This window comes from Mastomys coucha, unplaced genomic scaffold (assembly GCF_008632895.1).
Source record: "Mastomys coucha isolate ucsf_1 unplaced genomic scaffold, UCSF_Mcou_1 pScaffold15, whole genome shotgun sequence".
In the NCBI taxonomy this organism is placed as follows: Eukaryota; Metazoa; Chordata; class Mammalia; order Rodentia; family Muridae; genus Mastomys; species Mastomys coucha.
This window is the reverse complement of record NW_022196897.1, coordinates 110,663,632-110,677,275: the sequence shown is the minus strand read 5'-3', so window position 1 is coordinate 110,677,275 and position 13,644 is coordinate 110,663,632. Positions and strand designations below refer to the sequence as shown.

Genomic DNA, 13,644 nt, shown 5'->3' with positions numbered 1-13,644 from the left:
GTATTTTCTTTGACTGTTGTGTCAATGTTTTCTAAGGTGTCTTCTGCCCCTGAGATTTTCTCTTCTATTTCTTCCTGTATTCTGTTGGTGATGCTTGCGTCTATGACTCCTGATTTCTTTCCTAGGTTTTTTTATCTCCATGGTTATATCCTTTTGTGATTTCTTTATTGTTTCTATTTCCATTTTTAGATCCTGGATGGTTTTGTTTATTTCCTTCACCTGTTTGTGTTTTCCTGTAGTTCTTTAAGGGATTTTTGTGTTTCTTCTTTCAGGGCTTCTAGCTGTTTACCTGTGTTCTCCTGTATTTCTTTGAAGGAGTTATTTATGCCCTTCTTAAAGTCCTGTATTATCATCATGAGAAGTGATTTTAGATCTTAATCTTGCTTTTCCGGTGTGATGGTGTGTCCAGGACTTGCTATGGTGGGAGAATTGGGTTCTGATGATGCCAAGCAGTCTTGATTTCTACTGCTTATTTTCTTATGCTTGTCTCTCACCATCTGGTTATCTCTAATGCTACCTGCCCTGACTAAATCTGACTGGAGCCTGTCCTTCCTGTGATCCTGGTTATGTCAGAACTCCTCCAAGTCAAGCTGTCTCTGGGATCTTGTGATTCTGGGATCCTGTGATCCTGGGTGTGTTAGAGCTCCTGGGAGTGGAGCTTTCTCTGGGTGTTGTGGGACTGGCTGCAAAATTTGTGCCCAAGGTCTGATCAGAGCATTGGCCCAGACAGACTGGAAGGAACCTGTGCCACTGGGCTGGCATAGTAGTTCCTGTGTGCCTGGGTCCCGCTGGTTCCAGTTATTCCCAATGTTGGGTCAGATGTTGTGTCCTCCTCACCTCCTCACCTCTGATCCTGAGCATATTCTATTTATTTTATATGAGTACACTGTAGCTGTCTTCAGACACACCAGAAGAGGGCATCAGATCCCATTACAGATAGACGGTTGTGAGCCACCATGTGGTTGCTGGGGATTGAACTCAGGACCTCTGGTCGAGCAGTCAGTGCTCTTAACCACTGAGTCATTTATACAGCCCAACATAACCTACTACTCTTCCATGCCCTTGATCCAGAATAATGTATATTTTGGTAATTATTTCTTGAAAACAGCCAACAGGTTGAAAGGAACCTTAAAACAAGTATCCATTATAAATGTTGGAAGCAGCATAGGCTATAGTTTGGTAATGTCTGTATGCAGCAATGTTTAGTGTTCTGGGTAAAAGCTCTGTTACAGATTTCTGAAGAACTTTTTATCCCTTCCCATGCCATGTTTCTGTGCTGCTTGTCAAAGCAGGACAAAGTTCTATGTTAGAGAGAGGCAGACATAGGGACAATCAGACATCTGAACAGTATTCAGGCAGTCATAGACACAGGATAGACAGACTGTAGATAGTTCAGTAACCACAAATTACAGGCAGACGGAAGATACAAAGACAAAAGTAGAAAATTCAAATTTGGGTTCAGTCTTGGTCAAAATATTCTCAATGGAGGGCTGTTTTTATTCCTTAATGTGAAAGTGATATATTTTGGTGCCTCTGAGATTATCTTACATGTGTTACCCAGTATAACAGAGTAAATTATATTTTTCATAGAAAAATATTATTTCCTTTAGATGTCCTAAGTCAATCTTGGTGGCACAGGCCTGTGATGCTTAACAGACTAAGGCAGGAGACTCTATAAAGTTCAAGTCCAAGGCCTGCCTCACCTGTAGAGTGAGTTCCCAGGCTGCCTCCATAACTTAATGAGACCTGTCTCAAATTGAAGTGTGAAGGCTGGAGATGGAATCAGTGGTAGGAGGTTTCACCTACAATGGTAAGTCCCTGGGTCTAGTCTTAGCCCCAAAACAAGATGTCTGTTGGAGTAGTGCTGGTATACTTTAGTGATAGAGCCTTGATTAGCATGCATGAGGTTCTGAATAGAATCCCAGCACTGAAGACAAGTCCTGGAAGAGTAGATTTAAATTTACAGATGTCATTATATGCCCACTAATTACTCTATTCCAAAGGATTACAAAACAGCAATATAAGTACTCTGTGTTTACTGTTGTTCTTGGAACATTACTGTACATTGTTGTTTGTCTTTTTTGTATTTTTGTTTGTGTTCTTTTGTATTATTAAATTTTTAAATGAAATATCTTAAACATGCAGACACAAGTAAAATTATCTTATAGCTTTCATATGCTATATATTAGTTTTTTAAAAATTAAATAAAATTTTACAGGTAGACCTGAGATGCCTCACCTCCATATTCACCTCTCAATGTGTTCCTCACTTAGAGGGGACAAAGCATAAATATGTCTGTTATGCAGATTTTAGTAATTACATATCCATAAACATAAAGAATAGCTTTACTGAATTAAAATTCAGTCTGACACCATATGTTATTTCATAGTTCACTATGTTTTGTTTCTGATTCTTTTTTATTGGTAAAGCTGGTAGCTTCATTTTAGTTGATGATACTCCATACACTTTTCTGTTCTTTAGATTAATTTGCATTTTAAATTATTAGAAATAATACTGTTACATATGTGTGGGTAGGCCTAGGTCCTGCCGGTGAATGTTCTCTGTTTGGTGGACTCTGAGAGCCCCAAAGGTCCAGGTTAGTTAACTGTTGGTCTTCCTGTGGAGTTCCCATTCCCTTCGGAGCCTGAAATCCTTCCTCCTGTTCTTCCTTAAGAGTCCCCGAGCCTGGTGGTGGTGGCGCATGCCTTTGTTCCCAGCACTCAGGAGTCAGAGGCAGGTGGATTTCTGAGTTCAAGGCCAGCCTGGTCTACAGAGGAGTTCCAGGACAGTCAGGGCTACAAAGAGAAACCCTGTCTTAACCCCCCCAACCCCCCACAAAAAAAAGTCCCCGAAGTCCATCCACTGTTTGGTTGTGGGTACACTTCCCCTTCCACCCCGACATGGCTCAGTGTTGAACTTTTAATTTGCATAGCATTGACTTAAATATTTATTATATTCATAGTTGTTTCTTCATGAAGATTTTATTTTAATTATATGTGTATATGTGTGTTGTGTGTATAGGTTGGTACATGTGAGTTCAGTCCTTACAGAGACCAGAAGAGGATGTTGGATCTCCTGGTGCTGGAGTTGCAAGTGGTTGTGAGCTGTACAGTATGAGTGCTGGGAACCAAACGGGTCTGTGCAAAGGCAGTACATATTCTTAGAGCTGAGCTGTCTCTTCAGCCCTCTATAGTGTCTTCAGTTAGTGGCTCATTATCTCTAGAAACTTGTCAGTTTGTAAATGTTCTTGAAGAATGGGTTTTGTTGTCAGTATATTTTATCATTCCCTTTCTTCCTCTTTCTTTAGGTTTAGTCTCATTTTTTTTTGCCCTAACTCTGAGTTAGATATGTATTCCAGTGATTGTCAGCCTCTCCTTTTTAATATAAGCAGTTAGGATTGTAAATTTAGCTACTGTGCATAAGTTCTTCTATGGACTTTCTTAGTATAGTTTTATATTTATAAATTACCAACCACTATGTTATTCTTGAGTCTTAAATATTTGAAAATACAAATTTTCAGTTTCCAAATTCATCAGTTCTTTACTTCATATTGGTTTTTAACTTCGGTTCAGTGTGGTGAACCATACAACATGATTTATATGATTGTGATTCATTGTGTGACATTCTTAGAATTTCATTGTGGGTGGCTTACCCATAGGTCTATTTTTATAAGTCTTCTATGTTTACTAAGTTAAGTTTGTTATTAATCATTTAAATTGTCTTGTATCCTTTCTCTATTCTTACATAATTTTATCTATTTGGGTTATCAGTTACTGAAAAGTGCTTAATGGTAAATTTTTTTCAGTATATTGATAGATTTAGTCATTTTTTTCTTGTTGAAAATACTTTGAAATATTTTAAGTTAGCAAGTACACTCAAGATTAGAATTGATGATTTTCCTGGTGAATCAAGTCATTTATTACAAGGTGATTTTGTAATTACGTTAAGTCCTGTTATAATACTAAGTATAATAATTTTGTGTTGTTTCTTTATACTATTTTATATTACTGTTTTTGATCTGTGTGTAAATGTTATAGCTTCAATTAGATCTTTTAAAATTGGCTTGACAATCTTTTATGTGAAGTTGAACAATTAAATTTCTTCACATTTATTGGTTCATTTGGATGGTTTTTCATTTTCTTATTTTGGGTTTTATCTTTTGTACTTTGTTAATACTTATCTGTGTGTTTTTAGTGGTAACCCTGGAAGTTATATATGTATAAAGCTTGAAGTTCATTTCTGTACCTCCTCTTCCTTGACTAACCCTTTCCTGGTAACTGCATGCTACTGTCACACTCTGGGAGCTCTGTTACTTGTTGGTTAGCATAAATAGACATTATGTTTCTCTGTTACCTGCTACTATTCATTTTTTTTTTTTTTTTTTTGCAGCATCTATTTGTTAAGCTTTTATTATTTTTTTTCAGGAAGGATTTATTGTTAGTAAATTCTTTTAATTTTGACTGCTCTGTAAATGCCTTTTAAGATAGTTAGATTTGTTAGAGAATTTAAGATCAATTTACTTTATTTTAGAACTTTGAAAATAGTTTAGTTTTCTGGTTTCTGTTGTTGCTAATTCATAGTTCAGATAAGCTTTTTGTTGAATTATCCTCTTTTTTGTTCGTCTATTATTCATGGAGCTACTTTTAAAGTTTTGGTTCTTGGTTGACAATTTTGCTGCAGTATAAGTGTAGATTACTACTTATTGAGCTTTTGCAGTAGAAAATGATCAACTATGCGTATTTGAATATTTCCTTTTCTCCCTTTGTAAGGCAGCTTCCTCCCTTCCCAGGTAACCTGGTCAGGTTCACCTTGTTGAAGATCCTCACTGTACTTGCCTCTATTAACAATAAATTTTTTTGTTCAAGACCTGCACAGTTAAGCAGGTCAGTCAGCCTGGGTGAGACTGGCAGAGGAGCACATGCACTCTACCCTTTAGCTGAGGAGCTCATGGTTGCTGGGCAAGAGGGACTTGGGTTTCTTCAGAAGACAGCCCCTGAGAGAATGCCCAGTTGATGTCCCTGCACTCATGCAAATGCAGTACTAAGTGGACTTAGTAGGTAAAGCAATGAAGAAGTGTGTGAAGTTGGGAGGCAGAGGTGTGGAAGGCTGTGATAGGGGTTGGGGGAAGGAGTGGGCAATGGTTCATTCAACATTTATTTGTATACATGTGTGAATTTCTCAAACATTAAATTAAAAAAGCATGTCCTACTAGGTGTTCTTTACATTTTTCAAAATGATTTGTATTTTCATACTGTCTTTTGTTTTGAGGTGTAATAGTCATGAGCTATCATTGAATCAAAGTTTTTACTTCTTTCATCTGATTCACTTAAATTTTACTGTAACTTGGCAAGTAGGAAATTTCTCATTTTCCATGCTTCTGATATTAATTTTTATCTTTCTTTTTTATAGCTCTTAAGAGATTATAATTACTGACTGACATTAGAACTGACAAGATGGTGATTGTACTTACAAGCATGGGTGATGGTCAGGTCTGGGTTACAATTGGGCTTAGGAACACGTTTACTTGATAGTAATCTGTGCAGTTTAAAATTACCATGTCTGTATACTGTTTTAAAAACAACTTAGAGAATATAATTCTTACCCAGCCCCAAGCTTTAATTGCTACATTTTTTTTTTTTTTTCTGGGCCAGCGCAGTATAAAAGCTTTGGTCTCCTTTCTGCCTTTGTGGGCTTGACCTGCTCTACACTTGTTTATGTTAGTCATGCAGACGCTGTGGGCTAGGGAGGGTCTGCAGCTGAGGGAGAAACAGTGCGGGCTCTTCTGAGCTGCTCCCCACATTTAATATTATACTTCCCAGGTTCACCAGGGTTTTTTTTTTTTTTTTTTCCAAATCTCATTTTTCTTTGCAGCTGAATAAATCTCCATTGTATACATTAACATGTTTTTATTATCTCTCCATCTTTTGGTAGATATTTAGTCTGGTTCCTTTTTTATATTTATTTTTTTCCGTGGTGAATAGAGCAGTAATGAAATAGATATATAGTATAGATAGATGATAAGGATTTGAAGTTCTTTGGACGTGTCTAGGAGAGGTTATAACTTCAGTTTTCTTAAAGTTATTTATTTACTTATTTGTTTATTTAAAGAGCATCAGAATATTAAAAAAACAGGACAACAAAAAACAAAAACTTGAATTTAAAGATAAGATCTAAATTTAATCACAAAGGTAAATGGTAGTATTTAGATAATGTAAAGTCTCAAAATTGTCCTCATATTTGCCTGATATGAGAACATTTATTTTGTAAATGTAATAAATAAATGTCATGATATAGCCAGGCAATTAGATTTTTCAATGTTGCGGGTTTTTAAAAGATATTTTATATGTATGGGTATTTGCCTATATCAGGTATATGCGATCAATGAGCCATCTCTCCAGACCCTTATAAGGAATTTTAAAAAGGGTGGTTTGGTCTTGTTCTGTAGCTCTGGCTGCCTCTCCATTCACAGTACTGTACCCACTGAATAGGCTCAGTCTTATGTCTTCAATAATTTTTGACTGTTTAGTTTTATTTGGACTATTTTGAATGTAATACTAGTATTTTAGTTGTTCAACAAACTAAGCAAGATGCTCATTTTCAGATATGTATGTACTGTGTGACTGCATGAGGATGTCTGAGAAACCTATCTTCAGCCAGAGAGGGTACCAGCCAGTCATTTCTTTAGGTGAAATGTTTCACTCGTCTTATTTGGTGAATTGGTGCATTTATTTAATCATGGTAATTTACAGGATCATGGGCAACTTTACAGGTACTGTAGTACCACCAAGAAATAGTCACATGTATCATCCCTCCCCTCATTTCCCAAGCCAACAGTTAATTCCTCCGGGGTATAACTGTGTTTGTGAGCTCTCTTCATTACACAAAGGAATATTAGTTGACCCAATCTTAGGAGTGTCTCATGTGGGTAATCACAACTGCTCTCATCGTAGGATGGCAGTGTCATACCATTCCTGGAGAAGAGAGTTCCACAATGTGTGACAGGAAGAAATGGGTTTCACATTCCATTCTTGGAATGCATTTGTTGGGTGTGTGTGTGTGTGTGTGTGTGTGGTGTGTATCTTGGGTTGGGAGTGGGTAGTTCGAAGTGAGGCTAGAAGAGAGCCTTGGGTGTTTTTCTTCAGGCAGTGTCTACTTTTTCCGTTTTTTCTTTTTTTTTTTTAGACTTAGTTTCTTACTGCCTGGAACTTGCTGAGTAAGCTAGACTGGCTAGCCATTGAGCCCTAGGGATCTGCTACCACACCAGATCTAAGATTACCATGTCCAACACAATTCTGGTTTAAAAAAAAGTACATTCCAGGAATTGAAGGCAGGCTTTCATGTTTGCAGTGGAAGCCCTTTACTCATGGAGCCGTTTCCTCAGACCCCAACTTGTCAGGTTGTTACACCTTTCTCAGTACCTTCAAGTGGATGGAAGCTAAACCTACTTCATAAATGGTTTTTCACTCATAAATGGTATTACAGGCTTTATGTATGGTGCTTTCTAAATGAAAACTGCAACCTTGTAGGATACTATTGCAAGCATACAGTAAGTTTTAAGGTTACTGTCAGTTAGTTTTATGTGAGTCTTGGTCATGTTGTTCTTTGTGATTTAGGTGGTCTTGGAGGCATTGGGATGGGACTTGGTCCAGGTGGACAGCCTATTAGTGCCAGCCAGCTGAACATAACTGGTGTAATGGGAAATTTGGGTCCAAGTGGTAAGTTTTTCTTAAAACCTTTGTAAGTGATCTATTTTGCTGTTTAATAAAGCTTATATTTATTAGTCTTAGTGCTTGAGAATTCTGTTTTAGAGATGTTTAGGATGTCAATTCTGTCTGAAAAAGAAAAGAAACCTTGTGAGAGTAGCTGACATGAAAAGAGGGAAGATATAGGTCGGGATGGCCTCTCGGGCCAGGCATGTGAAAGGTAGCCCTTCAGTATGGGCATACTGACATGGCTATAAGTAGGTGAAGTCTCCACATGGTACCCTCTACATCTTGGAATATAGGGTCTCTGGAATGGGTGGCAACATGCCATAGCATGGGCAGTTTAAATGTATTACATTTGGTAGGTAGCTTTGAAATAGCTATTTGCCTGCTAGGTGGACTCGTAATTATCTTTAGAAACTGGCTTTCCAACTTTTTAATTTCAGCAAACTTCATTCTTTCAAGTTTGTTGAAAACTTTAACATGATTTTACATATGTGATTGTTTCCCAGTATTTACTGTATTATAAAAAACTTAAAATTGTAAAAATTGACTTATTTATTTAAAAGTCATGATTAACTCTGATGCCAATCTTAACCCTAAAAGTTATATTCAATGTATAAAATATGAAACATGTAACTAACATAAGTATTACTTTTAAGAAAATAAACTTTCTAATAAGAGTGAGAAGAGTGATTCTGTTTTTGGCATCTCCTCATAGTGCTTGGGTTAATGTAAATAGCTGTACTGTTGTGTCTGCATTTGGGTTTGCAATGATAGCATGCACTCGGTAGTTTATGGGAAGATCCATTTGACAATGGATCATGAGAGTATGAGGGGAAGCAGTCATGTAGTTCAGAAGTTTTGAGTTATGAAAGTTAATTTGACTCTTGACCCCTCAAAGGTTACCAGACTGTCCTTTGAGAATTGCATTTCAGTTTATGGGCTGGTAAACGTGTCGTAGTCTTTCTGTTGGGATGGTACAAACTTTATAATTGATAAGGTAGTGGTAGAGATCTTTCTCATTCTCAGGCAAAGCCCTTTTTCTTATTTGTTTTAGGATATTATACCCTTCCCATCTAAACACAAGCTATTTGTTATTGGTTTGACCAGCTGTTAGCTGCTGTGTTTAGAGGCATCTTTGCTTTGTAGTCTTAATCTCTAAATCTTCTACGGTAACATAACTGTGTCTGAAAGAGTGCACACTGGTTCTAGTTACTCTGACTGGATGTTGCATGTGAAAAGTAAACTTTTTTTCTTGTCTGATGCTCAGAGGCCTGTTTTGAAGATTGGTGACTGGTTAGCCACTATGACATAGCTCTGTAAATCATCCTTCTATATACATCCTGTACCTGCTTCTCTAGTGTTCCATTGTGACTAAACCAATGGTATTTACTTTGCTATAATGTCATTCGTTAGTCACAAAATAAGATTTACTGAAAGTCCATACTATGTATTTTATTTGAGGTATGGGAGTGGATGGTCCGGGTTTTGGAGGAGTGAATAGAATTGGAGGAGGTATGTATAAGTATTTGTTTCTGCATGTACTCATCGCCATTTTAAAGAAACTAGAAACTGTTGAGAATTGTAGAAAGAAGTCATGGTTTCTTGGCTCGTGTCTAAAGGATGTTGGCAAACACTGAGCCTAATACACCCATAAAGGAGGGTGCTGTGTTAACTACTGCTCAACATGAAATGGAGAAAGTGCTTACTGGTGTTATAGCATTTCCAGAGCTACAGTCAAGTCTCACAACTATTCTCTATTTCATAGGAGTTGGGTTTGGTGGTCTGGAAGCAATGAATAGCATGGCAGGCTTTGGTGGAGTTGGCCGAATGGGAGGTAGGTGAATGTACTCAGGGGGTATATTATCTTTGCTTTCCCTAGTATTGAGATACTTACTTCGCACACGCACACGCACGGGTATAGGTGCTATAGAGGTCTTCAGAAGGCTCTTGGACACTAGAGGACACTTGTAAAAGTGCCAGGAATGGGGATGGGTAGTGGGTTGTGTAGTGAGTGTATGAAGTAAGTTGGTATGCCACACACTATTTTGAATTGGTAACTTGTAATTTTTTTCTCCTCAGTTTAGCTTAGACGTATTCCTCAATGGTTTTCCATGCACTGACATGCTTGAAGAAGGGTTAATTTGTTGTACATCTTTTCAGAGCTATACCGTGGTGCAATGACTAGTAGCATGGAGCGAGATTTCGGACGTGGTGATATTGGATTAAGTCGAGGCTTTGGCGATTCCTTTGGTAGACTTGGTAGGGTTGGTTGTATACTTTTTTCCTTTCGCAGGTCATAGTCTTAACTGTTCTTTTTGGTGTAAAATAAACCTTTAAAAAGTTATAATTTATATAGTTCTTTACTAGAAGAAAACACTTTAGAGATTATAATTTCATGGTTTTCTTTTACAGTATCTTGAATATTTTAAGTCTATTTCCAGAAAATTTTATGTTTAGTTATTTGTGAGTAGAGTACCTTGGGCATTTTGAAGTGTCATTATTTAAATTAATTAGTATATTATCTTTTCATCCTTGTTTAGGCAGTGCAATGATTGGAGGGTTTGCAGGAAGAATAGGAGCTTCTAACATGGGTCCAGTAGGAACTGGAATAAGTAGGTTTAAATTTTAATAGAATTTACTGAGTAGTATTTGAGTGCTTGCAAGGAGTTTGCAAGAGTAGTTATCGTAGTACAGTAATAGTTTGCTTCTATGTGTTACTGTGTCTTACCATATTTTGAGAAACTTTAATGAGTTGTAGCCTGATTGATGTTTGAAAAATCAACTTTATTATTTACTTTTTTATTTATTTTGATATTTTTCAACTATATACCAGAATGCGTATTCAGTAGCCAGTCCATGAACTGTCTTTCCACACCCATAAGTTGCTATTCCTTGAACACCAGCCTCAATTCTGCTTTATTTTACCCAGTAGCTCCTAGTTTGTTTCATCTGTACACCTTATGTCCTCTGGCAGATAGAGATAAAACACCAAATTTTAGGGACTTCCTGAAGTTGAGGAATAGGAATGAAGAGATAATTGCTTTCTTCTCTTCGTAGACCTTTCAAAACCATGGGTGTGTTGCAGCTCTAGAGCATGCCCAATACCCACCGTCAGCTCCCACTCCCACGTGGTAAACCTCACAGGAAGCCTGCACTCATGCTAGACTGAGTTTGTGATGGGCTTTGCTGACTTGGCTGTGTCTGTGAAATCTCCACACTTTACTGGCTTCCTTTGGGTGGTGAAATTTTAGGAAACAGGAAGTCAACTTAGTATGAATTTTGAAATTCTGTCCACTGGATACATTTGCTTTCCATGTGCTTCTCTTTTTATTTCCCGCTCTGCCCGCCATTCTGCAGTGTTCATTTTCCTCGGGATCGTCCTCACCTTCCCTTTTATCTCAGTGCTTACGTCTCTGTTTCCCCAGTTACTGTCAGTAACAGAGAGCCAGCTGGCAAGTCTTAGTACTTTTTAATATTCATGTGGGAATACTAGGGAGGAGAATGAGATGAGGGCAGTTAATTATCTGTGATTACTGAAAGTTGAATTCGATATCAAAATTCAAGTTGTGGGAAACAGAGCTCCACATACTGAGGTAAAAGGTGAGCAAGGAAAGGCTGAAGCTAGGGAGTGTGGTGAGAGGACCGTGTGCTAGAGTGGAACAATGGATTTATCTCTGTGCTTTGGCTTGCAACAGTTGCTATATTTGCTATTGCAAAATGTAAGAACTAAAAGCTGTTATAATATGAAAGTGGAATGGTTTATAATATGATTGGAAGGTTTAAATATGTGATGTTTTCTTATTAGAATATTATTTTATAGAGGCACATGTAATTATATAGTGACTAAAATTAAGTTTTCTGAAGTAACCAAATGTATACCAAAATCTATTACTTGTTTTATTTTCTGTATGAAAATAATTTATAGAAATGAATTTTTCTCTCCATTTTCAAAACTGATTATTCTTTACTCCTTCCTCTCTCATCTTTCCCTTTTACTATTTTTTTTTGTTTTTAAAACCTGAAACTCCCGACTCCTCCTGCCCTTGTTGGCACTGCAGGTGGCAGCATGAGTGGCATGAGCACCGTGACGGGAGGCATGGGCATGGGACTGGACCGCATGAGCTCCAGCTTCGACAGGATGGGTCCGGGCATCGGAGCCATACTGGAAAGGAGCATTGACGTAGACCGAGGGTTTTTATCGGGTCCCATGGGAAGCGGAATGAGAGACAGATTAGGCTCCAAAGGCAACCAGATATTTGTTAGAAATGTAAGCAAATAAATGTATTACTGCAAAGTTAAAATTCTATTTATATCTTTGTCTGTTTCTATTTACAATATTAATTTATCATTTTCATGTATATGAAAATCTAAATATTATATATAACATGTATTACTAATTGTTCTTCATTTTAGCTTCCTTTTGACTTGACTTGGCAGAAATTGAAAGAGAAATTCAGCCAGTGTGGTAAGTGTACTAGTAGCTGCAGGTTATGCTGATATCTCTTATGGGGAAGTAATGATTTTTAAACTTTGAAATACCATGTTTAGATCTTGGCTTATCCCAGTCATGGTCTTTTTCTGATTCAGCCTTAGATGAGTAATAGTTTTGCTGTCTGGTAGATTAGAACAAATAACAGGTCTTACTTAGTACAAACTCACTCAACAGGGAAGCCTGCCATCACTTGTTATAAAAGTGTTTTTTATCAACAGATTTTAAAGAAGTAGATGGTTTTGCATTGGAGGCTTTTTTTCCCCCAGGAGAAACAAAAATAAATAAATGGAATATTTACTTCGTTGCTGGTGCAGAGTTGATGGGAGATCCATTCTGTACACTATTGCTTGCACCTCATAGAAACCTTAAGCTAGTAGCATAGGACTCTGTTAGACACGGGTACATTTTGGTGGCTCTTCTAGTTCTTTGGAAACTCTTCCTCACTATCATGAGACTAGCTACAGACCTTAATGTTTCCTTAGGTTTGTATATTGGCTGGTTTATTAATTTCAAATAAAGCCTTTTCTGTACCATACTCATCTTCTAAGTATCTTAATTGGTAAAGCTCCTCCCCCTCTGTGTATGAGTGTTTGAAGGGGGGAGAGAGAGGGATGGAGAGAGAGTGAGTGGGAGGAAGGGAGGGAGGAGGAGAGAGAGAGAGAGAGAGAGAGAGAAAGAGAAAGAGAGAGAGGAGCGAGAATATGAAAATAGGGAATTGTGTGGTTAGCATGGAGCAGCTGTTTTCCCTCTGTTACATAGAACCCCAACCTAAAATCACAGTGGGAAGGTGCACAGCACATTATGCTGAAAGGCAACTGAGTAGTAGTACACTTGGCCTCTTACAGTTCAGAGAGCGAACAACTGCCTGCCTCCCTTCATAGTGCTGAGATTAACGTTGTGCACCACCATCCCCGACATCTCGAATATTTTTAAAGGCATAAAATAATAGGTAACTTTGGTGTTCTACAATAATAATAACTTTCCTAGCTAAGGCTGGGGGTCCAGCTACTGTAATTCTAGCTACTTGGGAGACTGAGGCAGGATTCCCTAAGTTCAAGGCCTGCCTGGACCACAGAGTCAATTTAAAGTCAGCTTGGACAATTTAGTGAGACTGTCTCAATATAAAAATAAAAGCCAAGAGATAATGAGGACACTGGGCTACATGGCCCACTGAGTCCCCCAGCAAGGCTCACATGGGCTACAGAAGTGAAACAGCAGTCCTGGGGTTTGTATGTTCTTACCAGGTTATGGCTGTTAGTTTGGTGTTTTGTGGGACTCCTAACAGTGGGAACCTTTGTATCTCTGGTTCTTTTGCCTGCTTTTGGGGATCTTCCTCCTTTTGAGTTGTCTTGCCTTACTTACTGTATCTTGTTTCGTCCCTTTTGGCTATCGTCTCTCAGAGGACTGCTCTTTCTGACTAGGAAATGGAGGGAAAGTAGATCT

General features: G+C 37.9%; 1 protein-coding gene across 7 annotated transcripts in view; it reads left to right on the top strand.

Annotated features, from left to right (window-relative positions):
- The window catches only part of Myef2 (myelin expression factor 2), a 39,022-nt gene that overhangs the window by 19,412 nt on the left and 5,966 nt on the right, over positions 1-13,644 (top strand). The window contains exons 10-16 of one of the 7 annotated variants that reach the window (XM_031371738.1): positions 7,614-7,715; positions 9,171-9,221; positions 9,475-9,543; positions 9,870-9,968; positions 10,250-10,321; positions 11,768-11,976; positions 12,123-12,174. In XM_031371738.1, coding sequence (XP_031227598.1) covers positions 7,614-7,715; positions 9,171-9,221; positions 9,475-9,543; positions 9,870-9,968; positions 10,250-10,321; positions 11,768-11,976; positions 12,123-12,174 — 654 coding nt within the window. The remainder of the gene's footprint in view (positions 1-7,613; positions 7,716-9,170; positions 9,222-9,474; positions 9,544-9,869; positions 9,969-10,249; positions 10,322-11,767; positions 11,977-12,122; positions 12,175-13,644) is intronic. The other 6 variants (XM_031371739.1, XM_031371733.1, XM_031371735.1 and 3 more) reach the window with 6 other exon arrangements.